The sequence below is a fragment of the Lepidochelys kempii genome, chromosome 1, assembly GCF_965140285.1.
Source record: "Lepidochelys kempii isolate rLepKem1 chromosome 1, rLepKem1.hap1, whole genome shotgun sequence".
Lineage (NCBI taxonomy): Eukaryota > Metazoa > Chordata > Testudines > Cheloniidae > Lepidochelys > Lepidochelys kempii.
Window position 1 is genome coordinate 107,633,914 of NC_136380.1, and position 27,449 is coordinate 107,661,362.

General features: G+C 42.6%; 1 protein-coding gene across 5 annotated transcripts in view; it reads left to right on the forward strand.

Annotated features, from left to right (window-relative positions):
* Window positions 1-27,449, forward strand: part of MYO16 (myosin XVI) — a 610,604-nt gene that overhangs the window by 86,035 nt on the left and 497,120 nt on the right. For 3 of the 5 annotated variants that reach the window (XM_073349529.2, XM_078853553.1, XM_078853548.1), the window contains exon 1: window positions 24,068-24,357. The exons of 1 other annotated variant lie outside the window; for it this stretch is intronic. In XM_073349529.2, coding sequence (XP_073205630.1) covers window positions 24,330-24,357 — 28 coding nt within the window. In that variant the 5' untranslated portion in view covers window positions 24,068-24,329. Of the gene's footprint in view, window positions 1-24,066; window positions 24,358-27,449 lie in introns of those variants that run through there. One more of the 5 variants, XM_078853554.1, reaches the window with a different exon arrangement.

Below are 27,449 nucleotides of genomic sequence, written 5' to 3' on the forward strand. Positions count from 1 at the left end.
AAGGTATAACATGATCCAATGTCTGGAAGTTGAAGCTAGACAAATTCAGACTGGAAATAAGGCATATATTTTTAACAGTAAGAGTAATTCACCATTGGAACAATTTACCAAGGGTTGTGGTGGATTCTCCATCACTGATAATTTTTAAATCAAGACTGGATGTTTTTCTAAAAGCTATGCTCTAGGAATTATTCTGTGGAAGGTTTCTGGCCTGTGTTATACAGGAGAGTAGACTAGACCACAATAGTCAATAATGGCCTTGGAATCTATGAATCTAGAGGAGTGGGGCTGGTAGCTGATAGTCTGTAGCTCTCTTCTCTGCCCCTCTGTTTGACCTCTTCATGCCCCTGATATTTTAGGAGCTTGGCAGAGGAGCAGAGATGACAGCTGAAGACTCTCAGGAGCGAAGTTCCTAACCTGGCTCTGCCTTCAGCTGCCCCACCCTGTGAGCCACAGGGAGTTTCCTAGCTGGTCAGCAGCAATTGGAGTAGGGCTGACAGCTGTGTGACAGATTTTCGTTACCAATCTGCCTGGGCCACAGTTGATCAGGCCGGGCCACAGGATCTTTTTTGGGGAGGAGATGATGAGGCACACCAAGTGTCTAAATTTTAAAGCTTTATTGATAAAATAATAAAATAACAGCAGAGAGTTCTGGGAATGCTCTCACGTCACTCAGGGGAAGAAAGAAAGTGTGAATGCCCCAAGCCCTAACCCACTTTCATACTCATACACGTACGACCCAGACTGGCCAAGTTTGGGTGTAACATCAGAAGAAGGGGTGGAGGGGAAGGTGGATGGGAGTGCTGTCCTGGGTCCAGGTCGTCCAACAATCTGCTGTGCTCTCCGAATTGCTCCAGCTCTCAGGAGGGTTTTAAGTCCTGGGCTTCTTTGGGGTGTTCCATTCCACGACCTCTGTTCCTGGTGCTCTTTGTGCCAGTCCAAACCGGCTTACTGTGGTTTCCTTGACTTTCTCCAAAACATACTGGCTAGACTTTGTTGTCCTCTTTGTTTTCCTCTGTGCTGGCCTTCACTTGCCTCGCTTGTTATGGGCTGGCTCTACAGGTCTGTGTCTGTTCAGTTGAATCTTCCTTTCTCACGATTGGCCTGTGGATTCCGGGCCCCCCTCTTTCTTGGCCAGCAGCCAAGAGTCAGAAGTGTGCTGTGGCCTTGAGCTGGCTGAAGTTAGCATCTTATCTTCAGACTGAGCTTGCTAGCTGCAGTGTTGAGTTAATCCATTCTCTGCTTTCTTCTTTCTTCTCCCCCTCTCTTGGCCTCTCGTACTCCTGCAAAGGAATCTTCCATTCGCCACTCACATACCTTTGACCCTCCCCAAAATGCTTTGCAATGCTAGCAACAGCGTTAGCAATATACAATGCTGATCTGCCTTCCCAGGGGACTCCCTGAGAGAGGGGGCCTTGGGGTGTGACAGCTGTACCTCTGAGAGCCCTGCAGTTGTCGTCTCTTCCCCCTCTCTACTTCCTGGTCTGTTTGGGGGAGCGGTAAAGGAGGGCTGCAGAGATCTTGGAAGCAAAGCTTCCAGGTCCCTTTCTCCTTCATCCTGATCAGGTCAGGCGGCAGCAAGCAAAGCAGAGTTGGGAGGTGTGTACCTTACAGTCCTGCACCTACCAGTTCCCCCAATCATCAGTATTGCTGACTCGTGATTTTTTGTGTGTGTCTTTCTTGAAGCCCCTGCTCCTGGAGTCATGTGAATGTGACAGTCTCAGCTTTCATTTTTTAAAAAAGGTAAAAAGTAAGTTTCTAGCCCTCATTATTATGGAGAAAAGCTTGAAAATGGGACCAGAGCGCACCCTAAAGGCTATCAAACTAAGGGCAAATAAAAATAACCTTTCATTTATTATCATCTTTTTTATCTCATGATTTTTAAGCAAAAAAATTGGGGCCTGACTCATGCTTTTGAATGCTTGACATTGGCGATAGTGTTTCTTCTTGGACCATGTGTTCCTCTGATAGGTTTGGGAGGTGAGGGAATCCAAGCGGAGAGGAAGGGAAGCTGGTAGCTGAATGGCTTTGATGAAAACATTTCCCAACCCCATTCCTCCTGTTATGAGCTGGGTTCTGTGTGTCATAGGAAACATGGAATGTAGTAACTTCCCTTAGATCCCTGCAGTTCTCATCTCTACCTACCCCCTCCATGACACTTGCTCACAGGAGTGCCACTCTCTGTCCCACTCAAATTGCTGCTGCCTCAGCTAATGAAGTCCCTGTGGTTCACAGGCCCTTGGGCAGGTGAAGGGGGTGGGGGTGGGGGGCTCGGAACTTCAATCCTGAGAGTCCTATAGCTGTGAACTCTGCCCCTCTGCCTGTCCCTCAAACATACCAGGCAGTAGATCTGAGAGCTGCAGGGCTCAGGCTTTTGAGGTGGAAGAGAACTGGCAGTGACCAGCTCAGCTGAGGAGTTTGCCCAGTGTGGCTCTGAGCAAGGGGTGGCTTGCTGAAGGTTATATGAAGGTTCACTCCGCAGAGCCAAAAACAAGCCTTAATATTTTCTTTTTATATTTTAGACCTTGCCATGTTTTGTCTTCGTATCTCTCCAGATCCCCTTTTTCCCTACCTTTGTGCACAAAAGCATTCTAGGGCTTGAATTTTAAAATCAGATCATTTTGGATAGCCTGCATATTAAAAAACCCTTGACTAGATGACCACAAATTTGCACCACAAATTTTACCACATGCCTTGGCCTGATATGTTAATTTTCAAGCCAATGTAACAGTGCACGTATGTTTTAAAGAGATTTGAAAATTCAGCTTTACAGAGAAACCCATCTGCTACCTTAATTATGGAATCATTACCACTCCAGAACCAGAAAGAGGAGAAATTATCGACATACACAAAATATCCCATATCCCATGGTTTTAGTATCTCTCCATAAGTTTGCCTGCTTTCTGCATTGTTCAAGCTTTCATGAGTTCTTTTGTTTAAAATAAGTTTATCAGTTCAGTTTGAAATGTACTGCTGACTTTTGAATTCAGCCTAGCATGATACTGTTTCTGGGCAAAGAACCCATTCCCAAAGAAGAACTGTTAATGAATTGTTAGCTTCAAAGATTATAATTAGGATAAACAAGTGCTGACATTACTTAGTTTCGGAGATTTTTCCCCTTTAAAAGTAACCTAGGGAAACCAGCTTGGCTTAATGGTGAAATCCTAGCGGATCTTAAACATAAAAAAGAAGCTTACAAGAAGTGGAAGGTTGGACATATGACCAGGGAAGAGTATAAAAATATTGCTCGGGCATGTAGGAATGTTATCAGGAGGGCCAAATCGCACCTGGAGCTGCAGCTAGCCAGAGATGTCAAGAGTAACAAGAAGGGTTTCTTCAGGTATGTTGGCAACAAGAAGAAAGCCAAGGAATGTGTGGGCCCCTTACTGAATGAGGGAGGCAACCTAGTGACAGAGGATGTGGAAAAAGCTAATGTACTCAATGCTTTTTTTGCCTCTGTTTTCACTAACAAGGTCAGCTCCCAGACTGCTGCGCTGGGCATCACAAAATGCGGAAGAGATGGCCAGCCCTCTGTGGAGATAGAGGCGGTTAGGGACTATTTAGAAAAGCGGGACGTGCACAAGTCCATGGGGCCGGACGAGTTGCATCCGAGAGTGCTGAAGGAATTGGCGGCTGTGATTGCAGAGCCATTGGCCATTATCTTTGAAAACTCGTGGCAAACCGGGGAAGTCCCGGATGACTGGAAAAAGGCTAATGTAGTGCCAATCTTTAAAAAAGGGAAGAAGGAAGATCCTGGGAACTACAGGCCAGTCAGCCTCACCTCAGTCCCTGGAAAAATCATGGAGCAGGTCCTCAAAGAATCAATCCTGAAGCACTTGCATGAGAGGAAAGTGATCAGGAACAGCCAGCATGGATTCACCAAGGGAAGGTCATGCCTGACTAATCTAATCGCCTTTTATGATGAGATTACTGGTTCTGCGGATGAAGGGAAAGCAGTGGATGTATTGTTTCTTGACTTTAGCAAAGCTTTTGACACGGTCTCCCATAGTATTCTTGTCAGCAAGTTAAGGAAGTATGGGCTGGATGAATGCACTATAAGGTGGGTAGAAAGCTGGCTAGATTGTCGGGCTCAACGGGTAGTGATCAATGGCTCCATGTCTAGTTGGCAGCCGGTATCAAGTGGAGTGCCCCAAGGGTCGGTCCTGGGGCCGGTTTTATTCAATATCTTCATAAATGATCTGGAGGATGGTGTGGATTGCACTCTCAGCAAATTTGCGGATGATACTAAACTGGGAGGAGTGGTAGATACGCTGGAGGGGAGGGATAGGATACAGAAGGACCTAGACCAATTGGAAGATTGGGCCAAAAGGAATCTGATGAGGTTCAATAAGGATAAGTGCAGGGTCCTGCACTTAGGACGGAAGAACCCAATGCACAGCTACAGACTAGGGACCGAATGGCTAGGCAGCAGTTCTGCGGAAAAGGACCTAGGGGTGACAGTGGACGAGAAGCTGGATATGAGTCAGCAGTGTGCCCTTGTTGCCAAGAAGGCCAATGCCATTTTGGGATGTATAAGTAGGGGCATAGCGAGTAGATCGAGGGACGTGATCGTTCCCCTCTATTTGACATTGGTGAGGCTTCATCTGGAGTACTGTGTCCAGTTTTCTGGGCTGCAAACTGAGTTTGTTGAAGCCCTGAAAGGTTATGGGTGGGGGGAGAGGGGATGGAAATGGGGAGAGAGAAAAAGGGATGGGAAAAATGGTGGCTGTGCCACCTTCCTTGTCGCCCCCCAGACTCTGGAGGTGGCTAAGGGCCAAAACAGTCTCCTGCCTCAGGGTGCACTAAGGTAACTGCTACCTGTAATCACTCATTATGGGCTGTTGCAGCAGTCCAGACTAGTTAGAGGCTACCTTTTCTTCCCCACTCCCTTCCCTTCCATAGCCATGCTTTTCTTGAGATGTGGATAAATTGGAGAGAGTCCAGCGAAGGGCAACAAAAATGATTAGGGGACTGGAACACATGAGTTATGAGGAGAGGCTGAGGGAGCTGGGATTGTTTAGCCTGCAGAAGAGAAGAATGAGGGGGGATTTGATAGCTGCTTTCAACTACCTGAAAGGGGGTTCCAAAGAGGATGGCTCTAGACTGTTCTCAATGGTAGCAGATGACAGAACGAGGAGTAATGGTCTCAAGTTGCAGTGGGGGAGGTTTAGGTTGGATATTAGGAAAAACTTTTTCACTAAGAGGGTGGTGAAACACTGGAATGCGTTACCTAGGGAGGTGGTAGAATCTCCTTCCTTAGAGGTTTTTAAGGTCAGGCTTGACAAAGCCCTGGCTGGGATGATTTAACTGGGAATTGGTCCTGCTTTGAGCAGGGGGTTGGACTAGATGACCTTCTGGGGTCCCTTCCAACCCTGATATTCTATGATTCTATGATTCTATGAAATAAATACAAGACTTGTGTTAATGCAGTGTTACATGTGCATAGTTAAAATCACAAAAGGATCAATCCAGGAAGGTGCTCAGCACTCCCAACTCTCATTGACTTCAGTCAAGGCCACTCAGTATCTTCCAGGATTAGACCCAAAGTCAGGAAATGGAAAAACTAAAGCTCCCTTGACTGTATACATTCAAATGTGTCAAATTAGCATTACAAGATCCTATATTGTCCCTGCATGTGACAGAAATATATTGATAATGACAGGTAAAATTGTTTTTAGAACAAAGAAGTTCTGTAGCTTTTGATCAGTGCAGTTTCTAAGTTCACACCCAAGTTCCACATGTATGAAAAATGTCATGCAAATTACCCTTGGTGTACTGTGTAATTTTTGCTTCTTTTTTAAACTATAGCTTGAGTCATTGCCCAATAATAACAGCTCATTCACTTTAAAGGTCTCGTCTTGCTCCCACTGAATATTGTGGTGCAAATCTAAAAACAGTTTACAATTTGACGTTCAGTGTCTAGTAAATTCCAAGCTGTGCTCTGTGGCATCCTCCTCATTTGAGGATTTTCAGCATCCCATGAGGATCTAAGCTTTGTGTATTTTGGTTGGGAGGAGGGGGAATAATTTATGAGTTCCCTGGCATGACTGGAAGGTATTCTGTCACATTAAGCTCCTCAAATACTTGGACCACCTTCTTGAGGGGAAGGCAGATGAAGTCTCCAAAGCTAGTCAAGATGAAACCTTTCATACCCACTCATATTTTTCTTTTCTGTCACATTTACTGTATTTTGTGAGTGTATGTGTGGACATGCACATTTTCTTCTTCACTTTCTTTTCAGATGTCTATTGATATTTAAAAAGGAAGCACGGTTATTAATATACTATCAAGAAAATTTGAATGAAAGGAGCAAATGACCGTTGAAACAGAAGAATTAAAACAGGGGTATCATTCACTATGGGGAAGGGGGACAGTACCCCTCAACCTTTGCTTGACCCCAGGATTTTCATAGGTCTATATGTTCGAGTATGTCTTCCACTTTCTCTATCCCCATCAGCACCCAGCCCCAACTTCGCAGGAAATAATATAATTACATGTAAGTTTCTATATGCTGACACCACTTTGCCCTCCCCAGAGTTTTTCTGAAATAATGCCTCTGAAGCAAACACTTTGCTTATTACTTGAAAAGGGACTGGAACTATTCTTGTAAGAAGCAAATATGTTTATTTTGTAATACGGGATTCCACAAGTTTTCAAAATGATTGGTGAATGCAATGTGTACCATACAGTACATTTTATAATGTATATAAAAATAAGTTTCCATTTCTGCTCCATTTTTACTGAATGTAGGTAGGTTGCTAGTGTTTATTACAGCTCTAATGGAGTGTGCAGTAACAGCATTACTCTTTCCTTGTTCATGTGTAAATCAGCTTTTTGCTATATTGAGGAATTTGCTCTTTATTTTTATGTCTGAACAAAAACTGGCCAAACACAGAGAATTGACCTATCTCTATTGCTGCTTGCAGGAGCTGAGTAGCCCACCTTCCTTTAGTTTTCTCTTATCCCTGATTTCAACAAACATTTCAGCTTTACTGAAACTTTATTATGTTTGAAACAACTACTGTCAATCTACTTTTCAAATGTACTCCCTTCCATTCTTCAGTCACTATGATCTCATTTGATCTCGACCCCTCTATTCCCTAAAAGATTCGAGGAAAGGTATTTTTTCCCCTCACTTTTCTGATCACCCCTCTCAGCACAGCCCCTTTGTCTGCTTTTAATCTGTCCATGAATCCTTTCATAGTACTACTGAGATGCTCTTCTCTGGGTGGTTAATAATGGACTCCTCACTTCTGAATCAGATTCTTTTTCTTATCTTTCTAATTGGTCTTGGTGGTACTTTTTGTTTATTGCTCAGTCTCATGAGTCTCATATTGTCATTCAGCCAATGACAATGAATGCTTTTTCCTCACACATGTAACTTTGTAAATCTCCCCTAAAAGAATAATGCTAGAATTCATACTGACTATGAGTCAGCCTCTGCTGGATAATAGAAGTTAGAGTTGGGAACAAGTTATTAGGATATCCAGTTCATAGTCCTGTCAGTGAAGAAAAGTTTTGCAGTATGTTTGCTAGCCTTTTGTCCAGTCCAGTTTTAAATGGACAAAAGCAAAAAAGGAATTCCATAATTATCTTTTGGGAGACTCTTTGTCACAGGGTGACTATCCCCTGTAAGAGGGAGCTGGGTCCGCTGCCACTTGTGACTCATCAGCTGTGTCCCAGTTGAGTTAAGGCAATGTAAATGGGGAGAGAGTGACAGTGGGAGAGTCATCCAGGAAACGGACAGGTGAGACGTGCCTGTGAGACACAGAGGACAGTGAGAACTGCCTGAGAAAGAAAGGAGAGACTCAGGGAGAAAAAGGAGCACACGAATAGAGCTCATGCAGAGAACCATGGGGAAAAATAAAAGGTGGTGCATGTTGTTGGTAAGGTCTGACTAGACCTGGGGAACCCCTGCTGATTAACAGGAGAGTTTGGGCAGAGGGGGGGGGAAACAAGGTTGGTGAGATGAAACTGAGGCCCAAACAAGAGGGTTGATGCTGTGGGAGTGGGGGTAGGGAGTGGAGAGGGTCCCAAGCAACATGGTAAGAGGAAGCTGAGCTCAAAATAAGAGGGTTGATGCTACAAGGTGAATCCCAGAAACAAGGAGGGATAGAACTCACAGACAGGAAAGCCTGGATCAGTGGAACAGTGAGGGAAGACCCCTGCAGCAGGTCTGAGTGGAGGGTGCAGGAAGCTGAGCCCAGAACAAAGGGTTGGTCCTAAACTGATGTTCTCTGAGCAGGGGTCGGACCTAGTGATGCCTGTCTGAGTGGAACACTATAGGGAATTCCCTTGTAGGAGGCCTGACTTAGGGCAACCAGGGGAGAGTAGCAGGAAATAAGCAAATCTGAGAGTTTTCAGGTGAATGGCCTGGAAAGTGGAGCCCTGGAACAAGGGAAGGGAGAGTCTGAGAACAGACTGGAGATGGATTTTTGGAAGGATAAGCACAGAAAACTGCTGTAAATCTGTTGTACTTTGGGATTTTGGGGATAATGGCTTTGTCATGAGGGACTGTAAAACAGGTATAGAAATCTGTTAAGCCCGGAGATGGGCTCTTGAATTGGACACTGAGAGAGAATGTGTTCTTTTTATAGCCGGATCAAGGGGAAATTGAGGTAGGCACCTTTCTCATGCTTTGGCATGCCATAGGAGGGTCTCCAGAAGGAGCTGCGTTATCACACTTTTTCACTGTCATTCCAGGAAGTTTTGCCTGATATTCAGCCTAAATCTTCCTTTTAATTTAATCTAATCACTCCTAATTATATTCACACTGACCATCTCAAATACTTCCTTTCCGTCACTGGTCATTTCACCCTTCAAGTATTTATAGTGTTATCAGGCCCCAGTTCAAGGTGTTGCTTCATAATATGTTGTTATTTAAGTTCTGACAGGATGCTTATGTCTGTAAGACACACAGAAAACTTGGGTTCTCCCCAAAGCAATTACAGTTTCAATAGACAGACAATAACAAAAGTGCCATATGAGATTCAGAAAGTGCTAGCTTAGCCTGATTTTGTTAAGAATAATATTTTAGTAAAGGATTGAGAGAGCTATTTGGTGTAGCATTTTACCACTGGGAGAGACATTGAGAAAGAGGTGAGTTTGAGGCAAGATTTGAATGAAAAGAGGGGTGAGCACAGGTACATGGGGAGAGTTACAGCATGGAAAAAAGAATGTCTAAAGGACAGAGTAAAGGAAGGAGGAAGAAGGAATGATGCAGATGGTGTTTATTAATAGAGCAAAGGTGGTGAAAGGGAATGTGGTAACAAATGGAGTTGACATGTAAGCAGGGTCTTGAAAGAGAGGCTGAGAAGTTTTCATTTGATACAGAGATCTAAAGGAATCCACTAGAACAGCAGTCCCCGAACTTTTGAGGTCATGCCCCCTTACCGCTGTCCGTGCCCCCCCACCCTACCAGGGCCGGAGCGGGGCCATGGCTCTGAGGCAGGGGGGAGGGGGCGGACTGAGGTAAGAGGGCCGAGGCTGGTGACACAGCTGGGGGTGGGTCTGGGGCCAGAACCCGGGCTGTGGCCAGGGACCGAGGCTGGGGGCGAGAGCTGGACTGTGTTGGGGGCTGGCAGCCAGGCCCACGGGCCAGGTGCAGCTCCCTTCCAGGCCTTGCCCCCCAGCCTCGGCCCCAGGCAAGGAATGGAGCCATGGCCTGTGGCCAAGGATCGGGGTTGGTGTGGGGCCAGGAGTGGAGCCATGCGGGGGCTGGGGATAGGGCCAGGCGCAGGAACATGGCTGGGAGTGTTAGGGGGCTTATTCCTTCACCCACTTACTTCCCTGGTCCTTCTCGCATGAACAGAGAGCAACAAGTCCAAAGGTGCAAACAATTATATGTTTATTGGGATGAACTTCCAGCAAGCATGATTCCAGTTTCCTTCTTTAGTGTCCCCCTTCCCAGCTCTGACACCACAGAGCCTTAACTGTGTCCCTGTTCCCATTCCCCCACCTTAGCAAAACATGATACTAATTTCCCCGCCCCCATTCCCTGTTCCCATTTCCCCCCCTTAGCAAAACATGATTCCAATTTCCCCACCCCTATTCCCTGTTCCCATTTCTCCCACTTACTTCCTAATTGACTGCAGACTATATAGTAAAACTTGAGTTCTGCTTAGCTACACCTTAACCAATCATTTTACTGAAATTTAACTAACCAATCCTAACATACTGTAACATGATTATTTAACCAATTATATCCCACCATCTTAATTAGTTTACACCCAGCAAAAGTAATTATACAGCAGACAGAAACAATTACAGAAGCAGACAGAGATTATACAGACAAACAATAGGGAAATGGGGACTACAATGATAGAACAACACAGAAATGAGGATTTCACAACTACATCTATAAAGACATAAGGGTTTCCCAGCTGTGTCTATTGATAAGTGAGTTCTTGCCAGACAGGATGCTATCAAACTAAGTTTCCTTTTACATTTTCTAGGCACTTTCCTGTCTCTGGAGGTGATAGGCATTATCAGGATTGTATTTCTTACAGCCCAATAGCACCTTATTTCAGTGTGACTACTGAGGATGTGACCGATCGCTTCGCAGCTTATGGCTGCCTCTGCTGCTTAGCCAGAGGCCTTAGCCTAAGAACAGGGCCTCAGACTGTCACAGTAAGAGAAGGCTCTTACACCAGCAGACAGTGATTTTGATTCTTTTATACCTCTATAACTAGCTAAGTGATAAGAATACACCTAAATTCTTAGAGTACAGGCCTTTATAGATAGGCCTGAATATCTATATGCTAACAGGGAGAAGGACTGGAGCAGAGCTGGGGGCAGGGAGGGGTTGGGCGGTGCTCCCTCCCTCCCTGCCCCTTGGCGGGGCTGGCCCAGGCCCCGTTGCACCCCCCACCCCCTGGATGTTCCTCCACACACCCCTATGGGGGCATGCCCCACAGTTTGGGGACCTCTGCATTAGAAGGATTCAGAAAGTAAGAATAAAATAGATCTAGGTTAGGTTATTGGCTAGTTCTAGTCCTTGCTATTTAGATCATAAATTTGTGTTCTACATAATTTAAGAATAACCCCTCTGGAGATTTTATATATATGTAACTCACACATATTTGGGTTATATTTATAATAATATAATATACTAGTAGCTGAAAGCCCATGCTGTTGCACAGGTATAATTTGTAAAGGTAGGTAGGGGTGTGTGTAAGCCTAAATGTGGGCTCTTGTTTCCATGCTTTGTGTTGTATTGAGCAGTGTTGCTGTTCATACGTGTTCCCCAAAGTTTGTGCACAGAGCTCACCCCTGGCTGGAGGCACAACCACCTCTTTGTTACCCCACGTAGTTGTTATTTCCACCTTCTCTGCTCAACTGTTGAATTCCAACTGCCATAGAACCTTTGGACTCCAGCATCCCATCTGGTTCTCACTGGCCCAGTGATGACTGAACTGGCGATATTCTGAACAAAAAGAACCGTCAGCCTTGACTGTTTTCATTGCTTCATGCTGACTCAACAGATATTCTAGGCTTCATAGTGTTATATAGATGGGGTGACAATCAGCATCTTATTTCTATAGATAATATAACCCACAGATATATAATAATATATAATATATAATTTTAACCCACAGATATGCAGATAGTTGAAGTTCTCCATGAAAATGGTATATCCTGTGATGCTGATTACCCCAAGAATCAAGCTAGGAATTTTTCATTCTTGAACTGTACCAGTTGTGCACAGACATTTCTTCTTTTCAGTCCTTGAAACTAAATGAAAATATTTTCATCTCTATACTTTTCATTGTTAAAAAGGTAACTCTCTGGAGCTGTAAATATTTCTGACATATAACACTACCCCTCCATCTTCTCTTCTGCTTCTGTCCTATACAGACTATTTTCATCTGTATTGACATTCCAGGTATGTGAATTATCCCACAAGGGTGACTAAATGCCAGTCACCATCCATTCAGTAGCATTTCTAGTTTCTTCTTGGGGGTTTCTCATGCTTTTTTTCTTTTTGTGCAGGCCTTAAGAATGTGAATTATCTTCTTTGTTTCAGCACAACTCCCTCTACTGCTTTACTTTGTATATTGAAAGTACCCACTCGATTATTTGAGTCAATGAAAAACTATTTTTCTCCACTTTTCTTAGTCACTTTAAAGCCTACCTAACAGGCCCCGCTATTTTTGAATCTAGGTATTAGAACCTCTTCTGATAAAGTGATTTCTGTCAGATTCAAACAGGATGTCATCATAAAATGTTTAAATGTTCTGTCAATCCCAAACCCTCCTCTCTGCACCATTAGTATTTCCAGTATCAATCTTTTCCTTTCTTTGTTTGTGCTTAGCACAAGAAGTATCTCTGAAATTACGTGTATCAATCCCATCTTCATTTCTCTCCCCAGGTCCCCTGAAGAGACTGATGATCATGTCATATCCTTCTTCACTTACTAAAACCCTTGCTGGCTTTTGAAATAATTGTTCCTGCTTTAATCACTCCCCATCTTAACAACTGCTATAGTTTTTCCAAATCTCTACTCCCTATATTTCAGACTGCAGTGGTAATGCTATTCAGTAGCTCAGAGCAGGACAATATCATCCCTGTCTTCCATCACCATCCCTGGCTTTCTCCTAATCCATCTCCAAATCCAATTCATAACTTTTCTCCTGGCTTTCAAGACTTTCTAATAAAACATAGAGAAAATAATAAATTGTTACAATCAGGCAGACACCACTGTGGGTCATGAAAATTAAGTTACAAAGTTTACAGGAAAATGATGATAACATTCCATATAAAAATGCATGTCTGCACCTTTCTTCTGTCCCCCCACACCATATTTCATAAAGGAAGAACAGCATCTTATAGTCTCTGAGAAGTCAGGTATCTTTTCTTGGCATAGGCAGACATCTACATGGAAGATTTTGTTCTTTTCCCCCAATGCCCAGTATTGTTGATGCCTGGTGTTCTGTTTCCAATATTGAGGTATATCTGAACTCATTACTTTCAGCATCCATCATCATAGACTCTTCCTGAACAAAAACCCTGCAAATCTTCTTGTTGGTGTCCTTACAGGTAATATCACAAGGAAAGTTGTATACATGCATTGATAACTAATTTATTCAGGTAGAAGCAACATTTGTGGGTGTGCCAAAGGCATGGCTAGAATCCTGGATCCATGCTGCAGAGCTGGGAGGATGTGGTTTGTACCGTGGTGGCACTCACCTCCTTTCAGCCCCCACATCATGGGATCTCCTGCTTCCATTTGGTGTCTTCGGGTACTGTTGGCCTGACTTTCCCTTACTTCCTTCTGTGCTCTTGTCTGTTTGAGGACCTACCTCACAGCGTCCCTGTGTCTCACTTCCCTTCCCGTTTAATCTAATAATTGTCATTGGAGATGTAGGAGGAATGTGACAGGGTTGTCTTCCCTATTAAGGGTGGTGGCATCTAGGGGTCAGTTCACACATCCCGGTCATGTTGCATGGCTCTTTCAGATTTTGGGAATATTTCATGTATGCAAATACCTAAGAAATAAGAGATATTGGTAGAAGGGAAGTGGTCCTGGAATAAGTAATGTATGTGAGAACATCAGTTAGTGTTTTCTTAAGGGTTCAGGACCAGGAATCCTGCAGAATGGGTGGGGCAGGGCTCCCTGCTCACCCAGCGAACTGGAAATGAGCTAGGAGAAGGGCACATGTGACTCCTGCCTCATAACAAGGTAGACAGCAGCAGGAGAAGGCTGCCTGGTGAACTTCTGAGCCTGAGGAGTAATATGGGGTGTGGAAAGGGCCAGGTGAAGGAAAAGTTGGCTAACATTCTGCAGCTGGCCTAAGTTACAGCCCAGCTCCAGAGCGGGGAATTGGGGCACCTAGCTGAAGAGAGAGTGACTGTTTAAAGTGCAACCCCATCTTCAGGATGGGGATTGAGAGGACCTCCTGAACAGGGGCAAGAGAGCAGACTGGGACTTTTATATGGACCTAGAGTGGCTTTGAACTGGGGTGACTAACAAAGTGAGTTAAACTTTGTAGAAAGACTTAATAACTCAGACCCCAAGAAGGGGGTACATGTTTCAAACCAATCTAGTCTGAGTACTTGATTAAAAAAACCTGAGGGGATGCTGGGCATAATGCACCTGCAGAGCCATGAGGGGCCACAACAGGGTATGCCAGAAGGCAGCACCTATCTTCCCCAAAAGGCAGGCAGCAGCAGCAGAAGTGTTTCTCCTATCATTGCTAGGCCAAGGACCAAAAGGAGACAATACCTCATAAGGTGCTACACACTTGAATATTCTAGCTATTACACCAAGCCTTAGCAGATCCTGTCTGCTTCTCTACCTAAGATTAGCAGCACTGGGAGCAGAAGCAAAAGCATTTCCCCACTTCCGTTTTCCTTTGGGGCCTCAGCCTTGGGAGAGAGGAGTGGAAGGAAGATCACCACCTCACTGAATAAAGCAGTCTTATTGATAAGACAGGAAGGGAGAGGAGAAGAAGAGAATTCCTCTTGGAAGTCTAGGTTTAGTAGAATCCAAACCTTCTGCTGAGCCACAGTAGCTAGCTTGTTTCCAATGCTTTTCAAGGGGTCCTGTTGAGTCAGTTTCATGTAACTCACGTAAACCAAATTGTCTAGGATTTGGTCAGACCTAGTTGAGAAACATTGCATAAAATATCATATGTGGTTTGTTTCTTCATCAGGTAGGCCGTGCAATTAGAGACTGTATGTGGAGTTTCAGAGTAACAGCCGTGTTAGTCTGTATTCACAAAAAGAAAAGGAGTACTTGTGGCACCTTAGAGACTAACCAATTTATTTGAGCATAAGCTTTCGTGAGCTACAGCTCACTTCATTGGATGCATACTGTGGAAAGTGTAGAAGATCTTATTATATACACACAAAAAGCATGAAAAAATACCTCCTCCCACCCCACTCTCCTGCTGGTAATAGCTTATCTAAAGTGATCACTCTCCTTACAATGTGTATGATAATCAAGGTGGGCCATTTCCAGCACAAATCCAGGGTTTAACAAGAACGTCTGGGGGGGGGGGGGTAATAAGGGGAAATAGGCTACCTTGCATAATGACTAAGCCACTCCCAGTCTCTATTCAAGCCTAAGTTAATTGTATCCAATTTGCATATGAATTCCAAGTCAGCAGTTTCTTGCTGGAGTCTGGATTTGAATTTTTTTGTTGTAAAATAGCGACTTTCATGTCTGTAATCGCGTGACCAGAGAGATTGAAGTGTTCTCCGACTGGTTTATGAATATTATAATTCTTGACATCTGATTTGTGTCCATTTACTCCTTTATGTAGGGACTGTCCAGTTTGACCAATGTACATGGCAGAGGGGCATTGCTGGCACATGATGGCATATATCACATTGGTGAATGTGCAGGTGAACAAGCCTCTGATAGTGTGGCTGATGTTATTAGGCCCTGTGATGGTGTCCCCTGAATAGATATGTGGGCACAGTTGGCAACGGGCTTTGTTGCAAGGATAGGTTCCTGGGTTAGTGGTTCTTTTGTGTGGTATGTGGTTGCTGGTGAGTATTTGCTTCAGGTTGGGGGGCTGTCTGTAGGCAAGGACTGGCCTCTCTCCCAAGATTTGTGATTCCTGGCAAGCGTCTATAGGTGGTGTGGCTCATCCACAGAACAGTTCTTCACTGGGGAGCTTAGTCCTGTTAAAGATTATCTGTGGTGTGGTCATCAATGGATAGATAGTGTGGCAAAGGACTGATTGCCTCATGTCATTTGTCAAAACACATAAGCAATTTTCATTTTGTTGCCAGGTGAAGCAATGCAGCCTTATACAAATAAGTAATGCAATGCAATTGTAACATGTGAAGGAAAATATCAAGCTTTGTTGTGCTGATTGGAAATGGTGCAAACAGTGAACTTTTGTCATGTTTCTAAAACAGCAGCTATGGTGTTTTCTCATTATTCAAACTGCTTTCAAATAGGTCTGCATGTATCTATATATACATATGCAGTGTATAAAATACTCTAATGTTAAGAGTACTGTAAGGTCAATTGTTTGTGACACCAGAAAACACTAAAAGAATAACAAAATATTTATACAGTACACTATATCGATATTTTAGCACAACAAAAGGTAACAAAACATCATTTTGGACAATGTTTTTGTTTACTACAGTATTGTATGAAATATTTCAAAAGTATTTTTTTATAAGACAAGGAAGCTGTGACCCTGCAACTCCTCAAATGAAAGGGAGGAGATAAGAATTGTGCAAATCTGATGCAACATCTGATTTTTCTGTAAAAGAGTTTATATCATAAGTCAAATGTCTGTGCTAGTTATGCCCAGTCATGACACATTTAAAAGATAAAGATAAAAGATTTTTAAAAAATCTCCAGTGCCATTATCAAACCTTATAAATCTGCACATGACATGAAATTTGCTCTCAACTAAGCAATCTTTTTTTCAGGAAGGTTAAACACAGTGAATAGCTTTTTAACATGAATCTAGTTTTCTACATTTGAGGTAGTTTTTCATCGTTACAAGACATTATCTTTGAAAACTCATGGCGATTGGGGGAGGTCCCAGATGACTGGAAAAAGGCAAATATAGTGCCCATCTTTAAAAAAGGGAAGAAGGAAAATCTGGAGAACTACAGATTGGTTAGCCTCACCTCAGTCCCTGGAAAAATCATGGAGCAGGTCCTCAAGGAATCCGTTTTGAAGCACTTGGAAGAGAGGAAAGTGATCAGGAACAGTCAGCATGGATTCACCAAGGGCAAATCATGCCTGACCAACCTGATTGCCTTCTATGATGAGATAACTGGCTCTGTGGACATGGGGAAAACAGTGGAGGTGATATACCTTGATTTCAGCAAAGTTTTGACACAGTCTCCCACAGTATTCTTGCCAGCAAGTTAAAAAAAGTATGGATTGGATGAATGGACTATAAAGTCAATAGAAAGCTGGCTAGATTGTCGGGCTGAATGGGTAGTGATCAACAGCTCGATGTCTAGTTGGCAGCCGGTATCAAACAGAGTGCTCCAGGGATCTGTCCCGGGGCTGGTTTTGTTCAACATCTTCATTAATTATCTGGATGATGGGATGGTTTGCACCCTCAGCAAGTTCGCAGATGACATTGATCTTGGGGGAGAGGTAAATATGATGGAGGGTAGGGTCCAGAGTGACCTAGACAAATTGGAGTATTGGGCCAAAAGCAATCTGATGAGGTTCAACAAGGACAAGTGCAGAGTCCTGAACTTAGGAAGGAAGAATCCCATGCACTGCTACAGGCTGGGGACCGACGGGCTAAGCGGCAGTTCTGCAGAAAAGGACCTGGGGATTACATTGGACGAGACGCTGGATATGAGTCAACAGTGTGCCCTTTGTTGCCAAGAAGGCTAATAGCATATTGGGCTGCATTAGTAGGAGCATTGCCAGCAGATCGAGGGAAGTGATTATTCCCCTCTATTTGGCACTGGTGAGGCCACATCTGGAGTATTGTGTTCAGTTTTGGGTCCCCCACTACAGAAAGGATGTGGACAAATTGGAGAGAGTCCAGCGGAGGGCAACAAAAATGATTAGGGGGCTGGGGCACATGACTTATGAGGAGAGACTGAGGGAACTGGGCTTACTCAGTCTTCAGAAAAGAAGAGTGATGGGGGATTTGATAGCAGCCTTCAAATACCTGAAGGGTGGTTCCAAAGAGGATGGAACTAGGCTGTTCTCAGTGGTGGCAGATTACAGAACAAGGAGCAATAGGCTCAAGCTACTCTGGGGGAAGTCTAGATTGGATATTAGGAAACACTATTTCACTAGGAGGGTGGTGAAGCACTAGAATGGGTTACCTAGGGAGGTGGTGGAATCTCCATCCTTAGAGGTTTTTAAGGCCCGTCTTGACAAAGCCCTGGCTTGGATGATTTAGCTGGGGTTGGTGCTGCATTGAGCAGGGGGTTGGACTAGATGACCTCCTGAGGTCTCTTCCATCCCTAATCTTCTATGATTTTCATGAAACTGTTCAAAACAGCACATTTGAACTTCCAAGACACTTGAAATCAGGTTTGATTTCAGTTCAGTATATGGTCCCAGTCCAGTAAAGCACTTAAGCACATGCTCAGCTTTATGCATGTGTCTAGTCCTGTTGAAATCAACATGTTCTTTAGGACTTTGCTGGATCAAGGTCTGGGTTTAGACACACTGTGTCAATATCCTTGAATATTCAGAAACTGCACTGTGCTGGTGCATTTAGGTTTGATCCATGTTTGCTGTGGTTATTCACATGGTAGAGCTCTAACTGTTGTTCATGTTTTTCTCCCTGTATCCAGAATTCCCTTTTTCACTGCCTAACTTCAGTCTAGAAAAGAAAAAACACTCAATATGAGAAAAGAAAAACATCCAAGATGACCAATACACTACTTTCTTTGTTGACTAAATGAATAGTTTTGCAAACTCATTAGAATTATCACCTGAAATTTGCCAAGTTTCAACTGCCTGCAAAAATCCCATTGGTTCTTTCTTCACTACATCTCAAAAATCCTAATTCTTCCCCTTTGTTTTAACATTTTAAATCCTTGTTTATGCCTGGGTCATTTTCTACCATGAGTACTGTAACTTCCTCTCTCCAGTTGCTTCACCCTGCCCCTCTCCAATAGGGCTAACGGGAAAAAAAGAATTCTGTTTTGAGAAAATTTTGGAGGCTTTAAAATTTGTTTTCATTTTTCATCAGAACAAGACTTTTTGGAATATCTCAAAGAGAGAGAAGCCCCATAATAGGCTATAGCTCAGTAGTGAGGGCACTTGCCTAGGATGTAAAAGACCCAAAGGCATATCTTTGCAACTTCAGTCTAGAAAAGAAAAACATTTGAGTTTTTCTTTTCTAGAAATTTTTTGATTTTTGAGTTGAGGTTACAGGGACAAACCATCCCGATGTGTCGAAAGAATAGTAAATATGGCAGGCAACCAGCTTGGCTTAACGGTGAAATCCTAGCGGATCTTAAACGTAAAAAAGAAGCTTACAAGAAGTGGAAGGTTGGACATATGACCAGGGAAGAGTATAAAAATATTGCTCGGGCATGTAGGAATGAAATCAGGAGGGCCAAATCGCACCTGGAGCTGCAGCTAGCGAGAGATGTTAAGAGTAACAAGAAGGGTTTCTTCAGGTATGTTAGCAATAAGAAGAAAGCCAAGGAAAGTGTGGGCCCCTTAATGAATGAGGGAGGCAACCTAGTGACAGAGGATGTGGAAAAAGCTAATGTACTCAATGCTTTTTTTGCCTCTGACTTCACGAACAAGGTCAGCTCCCAGACTGCTGCGCTGGGCATCACAACATGGGGAATAGACGGCCAGCCCTCTGTGGAGAAAGAGGTGGTTAGGGACTATTTAGAAAAGCGGGACGTGCACAAGTCCATGGGGCCGGACAAGTTGCATCCGAGAGTGCTAAAGGAATTGGCGGCTGTGATTGCAGAGCCATTGGCCATTATCTTTGAAAACTCATGGCGAACGGGGGAAGTCCCGGATGACTGGAAAAAGGCTAATGTAGTGCCAATCTTTAAAAAAGGAAAGAAGGAGAATCCTGGGAACTACAGGCCAGTCAGCCTCACCTCAGTCCCTGGAAAAATCATGGAGCAGGTCCTCAAAGAATCAATCCTGAAGCACTTACATGAGAGGAAAGTGATCAGGAACAGTCAGCATGGATTCACCAAGGGAAGGTCATGCTTGACTAATCTAATCGCCTTTTATGATGAGATTACTGGTTCTGCGGATGAAGGGAAAGCAGTGGATGTATTGTTTCTTGACTTTAGCAAAGCTTTTGACACGGTCTCCCACAGTATTCTTGTCAGCAAGTTAAAGAAGTATGGGCTGGATGAATGCACTATAAGGTGGGTAGAAAGTTGGCTAGTTTGTCGGGCTCAACGAGTAGTGTTCAATGGCTCCATGTCTAGTTGGCAGCCGGTGTCAAGTGGATTGCCCCAGGGGTCGGTCCTGCGGCCGGGTTTGTTCAATATCTTCATAAATGATCTGGAGGATGGTGTGGATTGCACTCTCAGCAAATTTGCGGATGATACTAAACTGGGAGGAGTGGTAGATACGCTGGAGGGCAGGGATAGGATACAGAGGGACCTAGACAAACTGGAGGATTGGGCCAAAAGAAATCTGATGAGGTTCAATAAGGATAAGTGCAGGGTCCTGCACTTAGGACGGAAGAACCCAATGCACAGCTACAGACTAGGGACCGAATGGCTAGGCAACAGTTCTGCGGAAAAGGACCTAGGGGTGACAGAGGACGAGAAGCTGGATATGAGTCAGCAGTGTGCCCTTGTTGCCAAGAAGGCCAATGGCATTTTGGGATGTATAAGTAGGGGCATAGCGAGCAGATCGAGGGACGTGATCGTCCCCCTCTATTCGACATTGGTGAGGTCTCATCTGGAGTACTGTGTCCAGTTTTGGGCCCCACACTACAAGAAGGATGTGGATAAATTGGAGAGAGTCCAGCGAAGGGCAACAAAAATGATTAGGGGTCTGGAACACATGAGTTATGAGGAGAGGCTGAGGGAACTGGGATTGTTTAGTCTGCAGAAGAGAAGAATGAGAGGGGATTTGATAGCTGCTTTCAACTACCTGAGAGGTGGTTCCAGAGAGGATGGTTCTAGACTATTCTCAGTGGTAGAAGAGGACAGGACAAGGAGTAATGGTCTCAAGTTGCAGTGGGGGAGGTTTAGATTGGATATTAGGAAAAACTTTTTCACTAGGAGGGTGGTGAAACACTGGAATGCGTTACCTAGGGAGGTGGTAGAATCTCCTTCCTTAGAGGTTTTTAAGGTCAGGCTTGACAAAGCCCTGGCTGGGATGATTTAATTGGGGATTGGACCTGCTTTGAGAAGGGGGTTGGACTAGATGACCTCCTGAGGTCCCTTCCAATCCTGATATTCTATGATTCTATGATTCTTTGCTCTGCCTAATTCAGAGCAAGGACTTGAAACTGGGTCTGCCACATCCCAGACAAATCCAGAAATTCCATCCTGGACCTGAGAAACCTTTGCGATGAAAGTTCTATCAGAAATGACATGCTTCTGTGAAAATGTTTGGTTTTGAAGAATCAGCATTTTCTGACTGCAGATATTTTGTTGAAAAATTCCCAAGCAGCTTTACTCTCCTAGCTATCCAAAGTGCTATAGCTAAAGTCATGTTTCATACTCTCCAGATAGACCATGTCACTGCCCTTTTAAAAATGTCTGCCCTGGGTTCCATTGACCTTCTATCTCAATTTTAGCTTCCACTTCTCATCCTCAAGGCTCTTCACATCTCTACAAAATTCTACATCTCTGTTCTCATTTATCCCCAGTTTCCACCTCATTGCCTTCACTATGCCATTGTAGCATGGGGAACGGGTCACATGCTGGAGGATTCTCTGCTCCTTGAAGTCTTTAAACCACGATTTGAGGACTTCAATAGCTCAGACATAGGTGAGAGGTTTTTTGCAGGAGTGGGTGGGTAAAATTCTGTGGCCTGCATTGTGCAGGTCAGACTAGATGATCATAATGGTTCCTTCTGACCTTAGTATCTATGAATCTATGACTCTCACCTAACCACTCCTTTGGGATCCTTCTTTCTTGGTCCTGCCAGGAGTGCAGGGAACTGGACTAGATGACCTCTCAAGGTCCCTTCCAGTCCTACGATTCTATGATTCTTTCACTCTCATTTTTGTGCTGTCTTCCAGACTGCCCTCACATTTATGCCAAAACTCCTCCTCACCAGCAATGTGGAAGGCAATCAACCTCTCAATTTAAATTCTTCCTTATAACCCTATAACCCTTATAATTCATAAAGCTAGTGATAACCATTCAGTAAGCACCTAATACACTAAAAGCAAAACATATGTATGATCTAAAATGGAAATATCATTAGTGGAGGCTAGTGCATGTTGTGTCTCTCTGTAAAAGGCAAGATTCTGCTTCCAGTTACTTTGATGTAAATTTGGAGTCATTCAGTTGTTTGCAGTGTGACTGAGTTCAGAATCTGCCCTGTACGTTGTATTCTGTTTTAGGCAGAGACTGTACCTCCTTTTTTTATTACAGCACCAAGTACACTGTCTATCCTTAGCAGATAATAGCAAGTTGCCCTTCCTATTTTTCTGGCTTGGCAAATATAATATTTATGGAAACATGTTGGATTCACAAATGTACAAGATCCAACTAATATTTTTGCCACATTTGGGCCAAGCCATAATCTGATGTGTTTTCACAGCTGTAATTCTTCTATGTCTCAAGACAAAGGCCTTTTTTTGGCACTGCTCCCATCCATCTTGCTGAAGGGTTTACACAGAATCTTACTGCTTTTAGTCAGTGTCGATTGGCAGAGGCATGATGCTATTAGAAGAGACAATCTTTCTACTTGACAATAATACCATGGTTGAACCTATCAGGAATGTCACCACCAAAATCATTGCTGAAAGGGATCTCTTGTCAGATTTGTTGCCATTTGCTCATGGACTATGACTAACATTGACTCTTAGATAAGATAGATATTTATTTTATAAACAGATATGGACCAAAAATGTCCAGGTACTGATTGAGAGTGAGAGAGATACTGAAGAATGAATTAATTTGATTCTTTTGGTCTACAGTTGAGTTTTAGGAGGAAAGATTGCATGGTAATGCAATTTCTTTGTTTTTTTTTATTGGACTTATTGGTATTTCCTTTTGTTATCCCTGTTATTATTTTTATTTTATTTTAAAGAAACATATTTTGGAATAAAAGAAATAACGGTAATTCATGGAAAGCAATTGTTATGCTGATCACACCTCAAAGCTGAGGTGCAATAGTTAGCCATTAGTCAGGAACTGAGTTTTCACCTAAGGGGCTTGCTAATTGATCACTGGATGTCTGAAGATATATCAGTCCACCTTGTTAGAACTTTACAGGACAGCTAATAAAATCTGAATTAGTAATCATTACTGATTAAGTGGACCTGCTCCGTACTCTACTTATCTGTTAAAAATGGCATATGTGCATAAGACCATGTAACAATATTTCAGACAAACAGTAATTCTATTTGTGGCTAGCCAATTAGATTGACTTTGCAAGATGCTTGCTCAGTGAAATAATAATAATGGTGAGTTGCACAGAGGAAGCAAAACCATTTTCCTCATCTTCAAGTACCGTGATATTTTCCAAGCATAATTTTCTTAAAATTGCTATTCAACTAGTTGACATTTTAGTATAGGTTCTGCTGCTATAGTATTCGCCAAGTGGCAGTAGCCAGATGTCCATGTTTTGCTTGTGAAAACAGTGATGGAGTCTGAGTGTTCATTTAAAATACAATGCAGGTCTGCCTTTTGTATGCCCTTAAACAACCCGGAACATGCAGAGTAATACATCAGTATGCGTCAACATGTTATTCAGAGGTCAGATAACTAAATATATCGACATTAATTTGCACTTAACACAGTTTATTGTATATTTATAGCTGATTATATTTTCTTAGACATTTTTCTTATAATTAGAATTGTAATGGTTAAAATATGATTAGAAAAACATACATTTGTTATGAGTTCAATTGGTAAACCTTACAGTTCCTTTCTTCTGACTTCCAGTTCAGTCAGAAATAGTCCAACTATAAATACTGATGCAATTCACTACAGTCTTCAAAGAAGTGGCAAAATAAGTGCAGGTTACAGAATACAAACAAAAACATTTTTAGTTTAAAACAAGCCCACAGAGAAACTGGAGAGTCTGGAGGTGGCTGTGAGCTACGTCCTCATTTTCACCTTAGAACAAACTGACAAAATGATCTGTGTTGCTAAAAGGTTATTTTTGGTAACCTGTATCAATTTCCTATTCACACAGCAACTGGTGGCAACTAAAAACAATCCCATTTGAACACCAGCTAAGAATCTGGTCACATTTGACTCACAGACAACATGAATAAATAAGGTTTAAGATCCCTTGTGCTGCTACTTCACTCGAGCTCACTCATCAAGCTTAGTTTCATCAAGCTGCCATTTGAAAGCTATTGAAAAGCCATTAACTGACAGGACTGTGAGAGCCGCAGTGCAGCAGCACACCTCAGTGCTGGAAGAATGTGGCTGCAAGTGCACGCCAATTAAATCTTACTATTCCTGGGGATGTGGGATTAGGAGCAGTGTCAATCAAGTGTGTTACAATAGCACGTGCAATAGTCATGGTTCAAGACACACCGAGGTTTATCTTAACTCCAGCAGCTGGGTGAGAATGACTTAGAAGCCTCTGCAAGATCTTGGAACAGAAGCTACATTAAATAACGTATTCTGAGGTAAACTGGATACCTGAGGAAAGGCTCTAAATAATGTATTCCGTAGGCATGACAGTTGTAGCAGAAGAGAATACTGAAACCTGTAGGAAGACTACAATCTGAGATGAAAGAATGTCTCATTACCATTTTATCAAGTGCTGTAAGTAACAAAATGCTTATTTTGATTTTATAATTGTCTCTGTTTTGTTTTGTGAGGTGTCTGTATTTACTGCTTATGCAAAAAGTATCGGGGCAGATACTGCATGATGCCAGTTTGATAGTCATGGAAGGGAGTTAAGTTGCATGTGAATATATGCAGGCAGTATATAATATTTCTTCTTTCTCTTGTGTACTGAGAACTTCACTGTGTGACTCAGCTCTGATTCTAGAGCCCATATTATTAGCTTTCCAAACTTCTTTTATTTATATATTTAAACAGTCATTGTTTAAAACACCCAAAGACAGGAAACATCTCAGACATAGGTCTGTGTCATGGGTACCTTCAAGGACAGCCCTGTCTCTGGTACCCAACAGGATTAATAAAAATGAAAATAAAGCCATAATTAAAACACATCATCTACTATATATCAATCCTCTATGTCCCCCCCACTAGTATTGCAATCTGCAAAATGCAGCCATTCTGTGGGACAGACTCAAAAAATAAACTTGTACCCTTGAATCATGCATGCTGCAGGTCTAAAAGAGTCTGTTTAGGATCTAAGTGTATTGGTTCAGTGCAGAGCAATATCTTATCATCTCTTTTTGGTATCTTTAACAAGGGTGTGCTTTTTTCATAGTTGCAGGTTTGATAGTATTTTCTGAGCTAATTAATTTCTTAAAAAAAAAATCCGATGTGTGAATGGAAATAATAGGTGTCACAGCAGACTAAGAAATTATCATTTTACATTTTATTCCAAACAACCATAATTGCTTTGCTGGCTCTGGATATTTTCCACTGAAGGACTTTGAAAACTTCAGACTTCTTCTAGTATTAATGTCACTGTCTTGTAATGACAAATGGGACATTGCTGAAAGAGGTTTTCTTGCTGGATTATAGTCTTTGTTGACACAAGTGCACTGAAGGCCATTCCTGGAACTATTTTTAAAATAGTGTATTATTGTTAAGAAATGAAGAATGTTATTCTTCAGTGTTCTTGGCATGGAATTAAGGTACCTTGAAACTATCTTTTATAACTCAAGGAGAAATTAAATATTCAGGTCTCCTCTCATGTAGATTCAGTGGCATTTATGTATAAGGCCCCCTGTTACTAATGAGACTTACAAACTTAAATTCCCTGCCCATACACATGAGCACAGATCACTTACTCTTTCTGTATAACTCTAATAAAGATTTCTAATAATCAGTTTGTGGATTTTGACATGGGGGCTTAATAATGAGACTTTTGCAGCAAAACAAAACATTTATAAGATGTCAGAACTATATTGTTGATTTGCCTTTATTCACTGTGATATTTCTTTACTAATAGTATAGCTGTGGATTTAATCTGTAATGAAATTATAACCTATAATGAAATTTATGGACTATATAGCTATAGAAGAGTTCTGAAAGTAGACTTCTAGATTCTGTGATCAATAGAATTCAAAGAAAACAATAGGGGTTTATAGAGGTGAGTAGGCAAATGATGGATTCTTGGAAGCTTAGGTGTACTGACAAGGGAGACAGCAATGAAGGACTAGAAAATATGGGGTGGGTGGTGGGGAATGTATAACAGTACGGTTTATTTTCTATTATTTTGAATGCCTTGCTGCATTAATAAACTCTCTCTTAGTAAATCCGTATTTTACCACATAAAATGTTTTTAATTTTCCTCCTCAATGTTTGACTTTTGAAAGTGATGGGTGCTGCCTGGAGCAGTGATAATGCCTTTTATTACATTAGCTTCTCCACATAGCTTTAGAAATGCACCTTCACCTCTGTCTGCAACTGGGGAGGAGGAGACAAATATAATGACTCTTCACTCTGCAACCTAATATCCCAAATTGTATTGCTGGGTTTATTTTTTCTTTTGGTTTGGGTATTTTTGGCTAGGAGACAATTGGGATCAGAGCATAGGTATGGGTTTAGGGTAGAAGAGAGGAGAGGACACGGTGGCAGTACTGACAATGCAATCATTCTCAGGTTCTGGGAAAGCATCCTAACCAATCAGTGGTTAGAGTCTGACTTTGTCCTCTGTGACTTATGTGTTTTATCCATCGTGCTGCTGGCTTCTGTGTGTGAGAGAGAACTAGACAGAACATGTTTGTACAGAGCTCATTCTGAGTTTCTGTAGGGATCGGGAAAAGGGGAAATGTTTTACAAAATGAAAATTATGGATACAGATAAGCCAACATATTAGCAACTGCTCGTGCTGTTTGTTTGGCTTTGGCATTTTTTTGTAATTTATATTTCTGAACTAAATGTCAAGAGCCACTGCAGACTGAGAGGTGAAAGGAAGAGAGTAGGAGGGCAAATGCTGTTCTGTTCTTACTGGACAGACACAGTAGCATTAGTGTATTTTACTGGCTATTCCTACATTAATTAAATGCACTGTTGTCATTGGGAGACTGTGAAAATGAGATGTAATCCATGATTTCATCCAAACACACACTACATGGCCATTCACTCCACCACTTTGTCTCTGCATTCTGCCCAGATTGTGCCCAGGGCTGCCAATGCTGATGCCTGCCACTGCAGTTACTGGTGCCTAATTGCTGTCTGCCATCATGCTGTTTTAAGCTAAACTATCGTGAGCCCCCACTTCCATAGGGTAGGGAGCACATAACCAGTACTTTAAATAAAATTAACACAAGTACCAACAAAAGCAAAATGAAAAACAAAAAACACAAAAAACTACACTCTAAGTCCCAAACCCATTATTCCTTTCTGCCTGCTTGAACAGCTCATGCTACCACTACTATTGGCCTTATGATTTTGTAACCAAATACCTTTGCTGCTTAGAGCTGTCGTTGTTCCTGCTGACAGTTGCTATATCGTTTTCTGCTTGGCTATTTGCTATTGTGAGTCACATTCCATCCCTGGCAGAGAGAACAGTGTTAGAGGGGAAATACTACATGTCATCTGCTTTCTGCTGGGTGCCATTCTTCTCTCATGCTGAATAGTATGACCTACAACTGTAAAATTAATGTAATTTTGCAAATTATGCAGCACCTTGCTTCTACACTCTCTCAGATATCGTAGCTCTAACACAAATCTCATAATATACATTGAACTTTGTTTCCTAAATACCAATT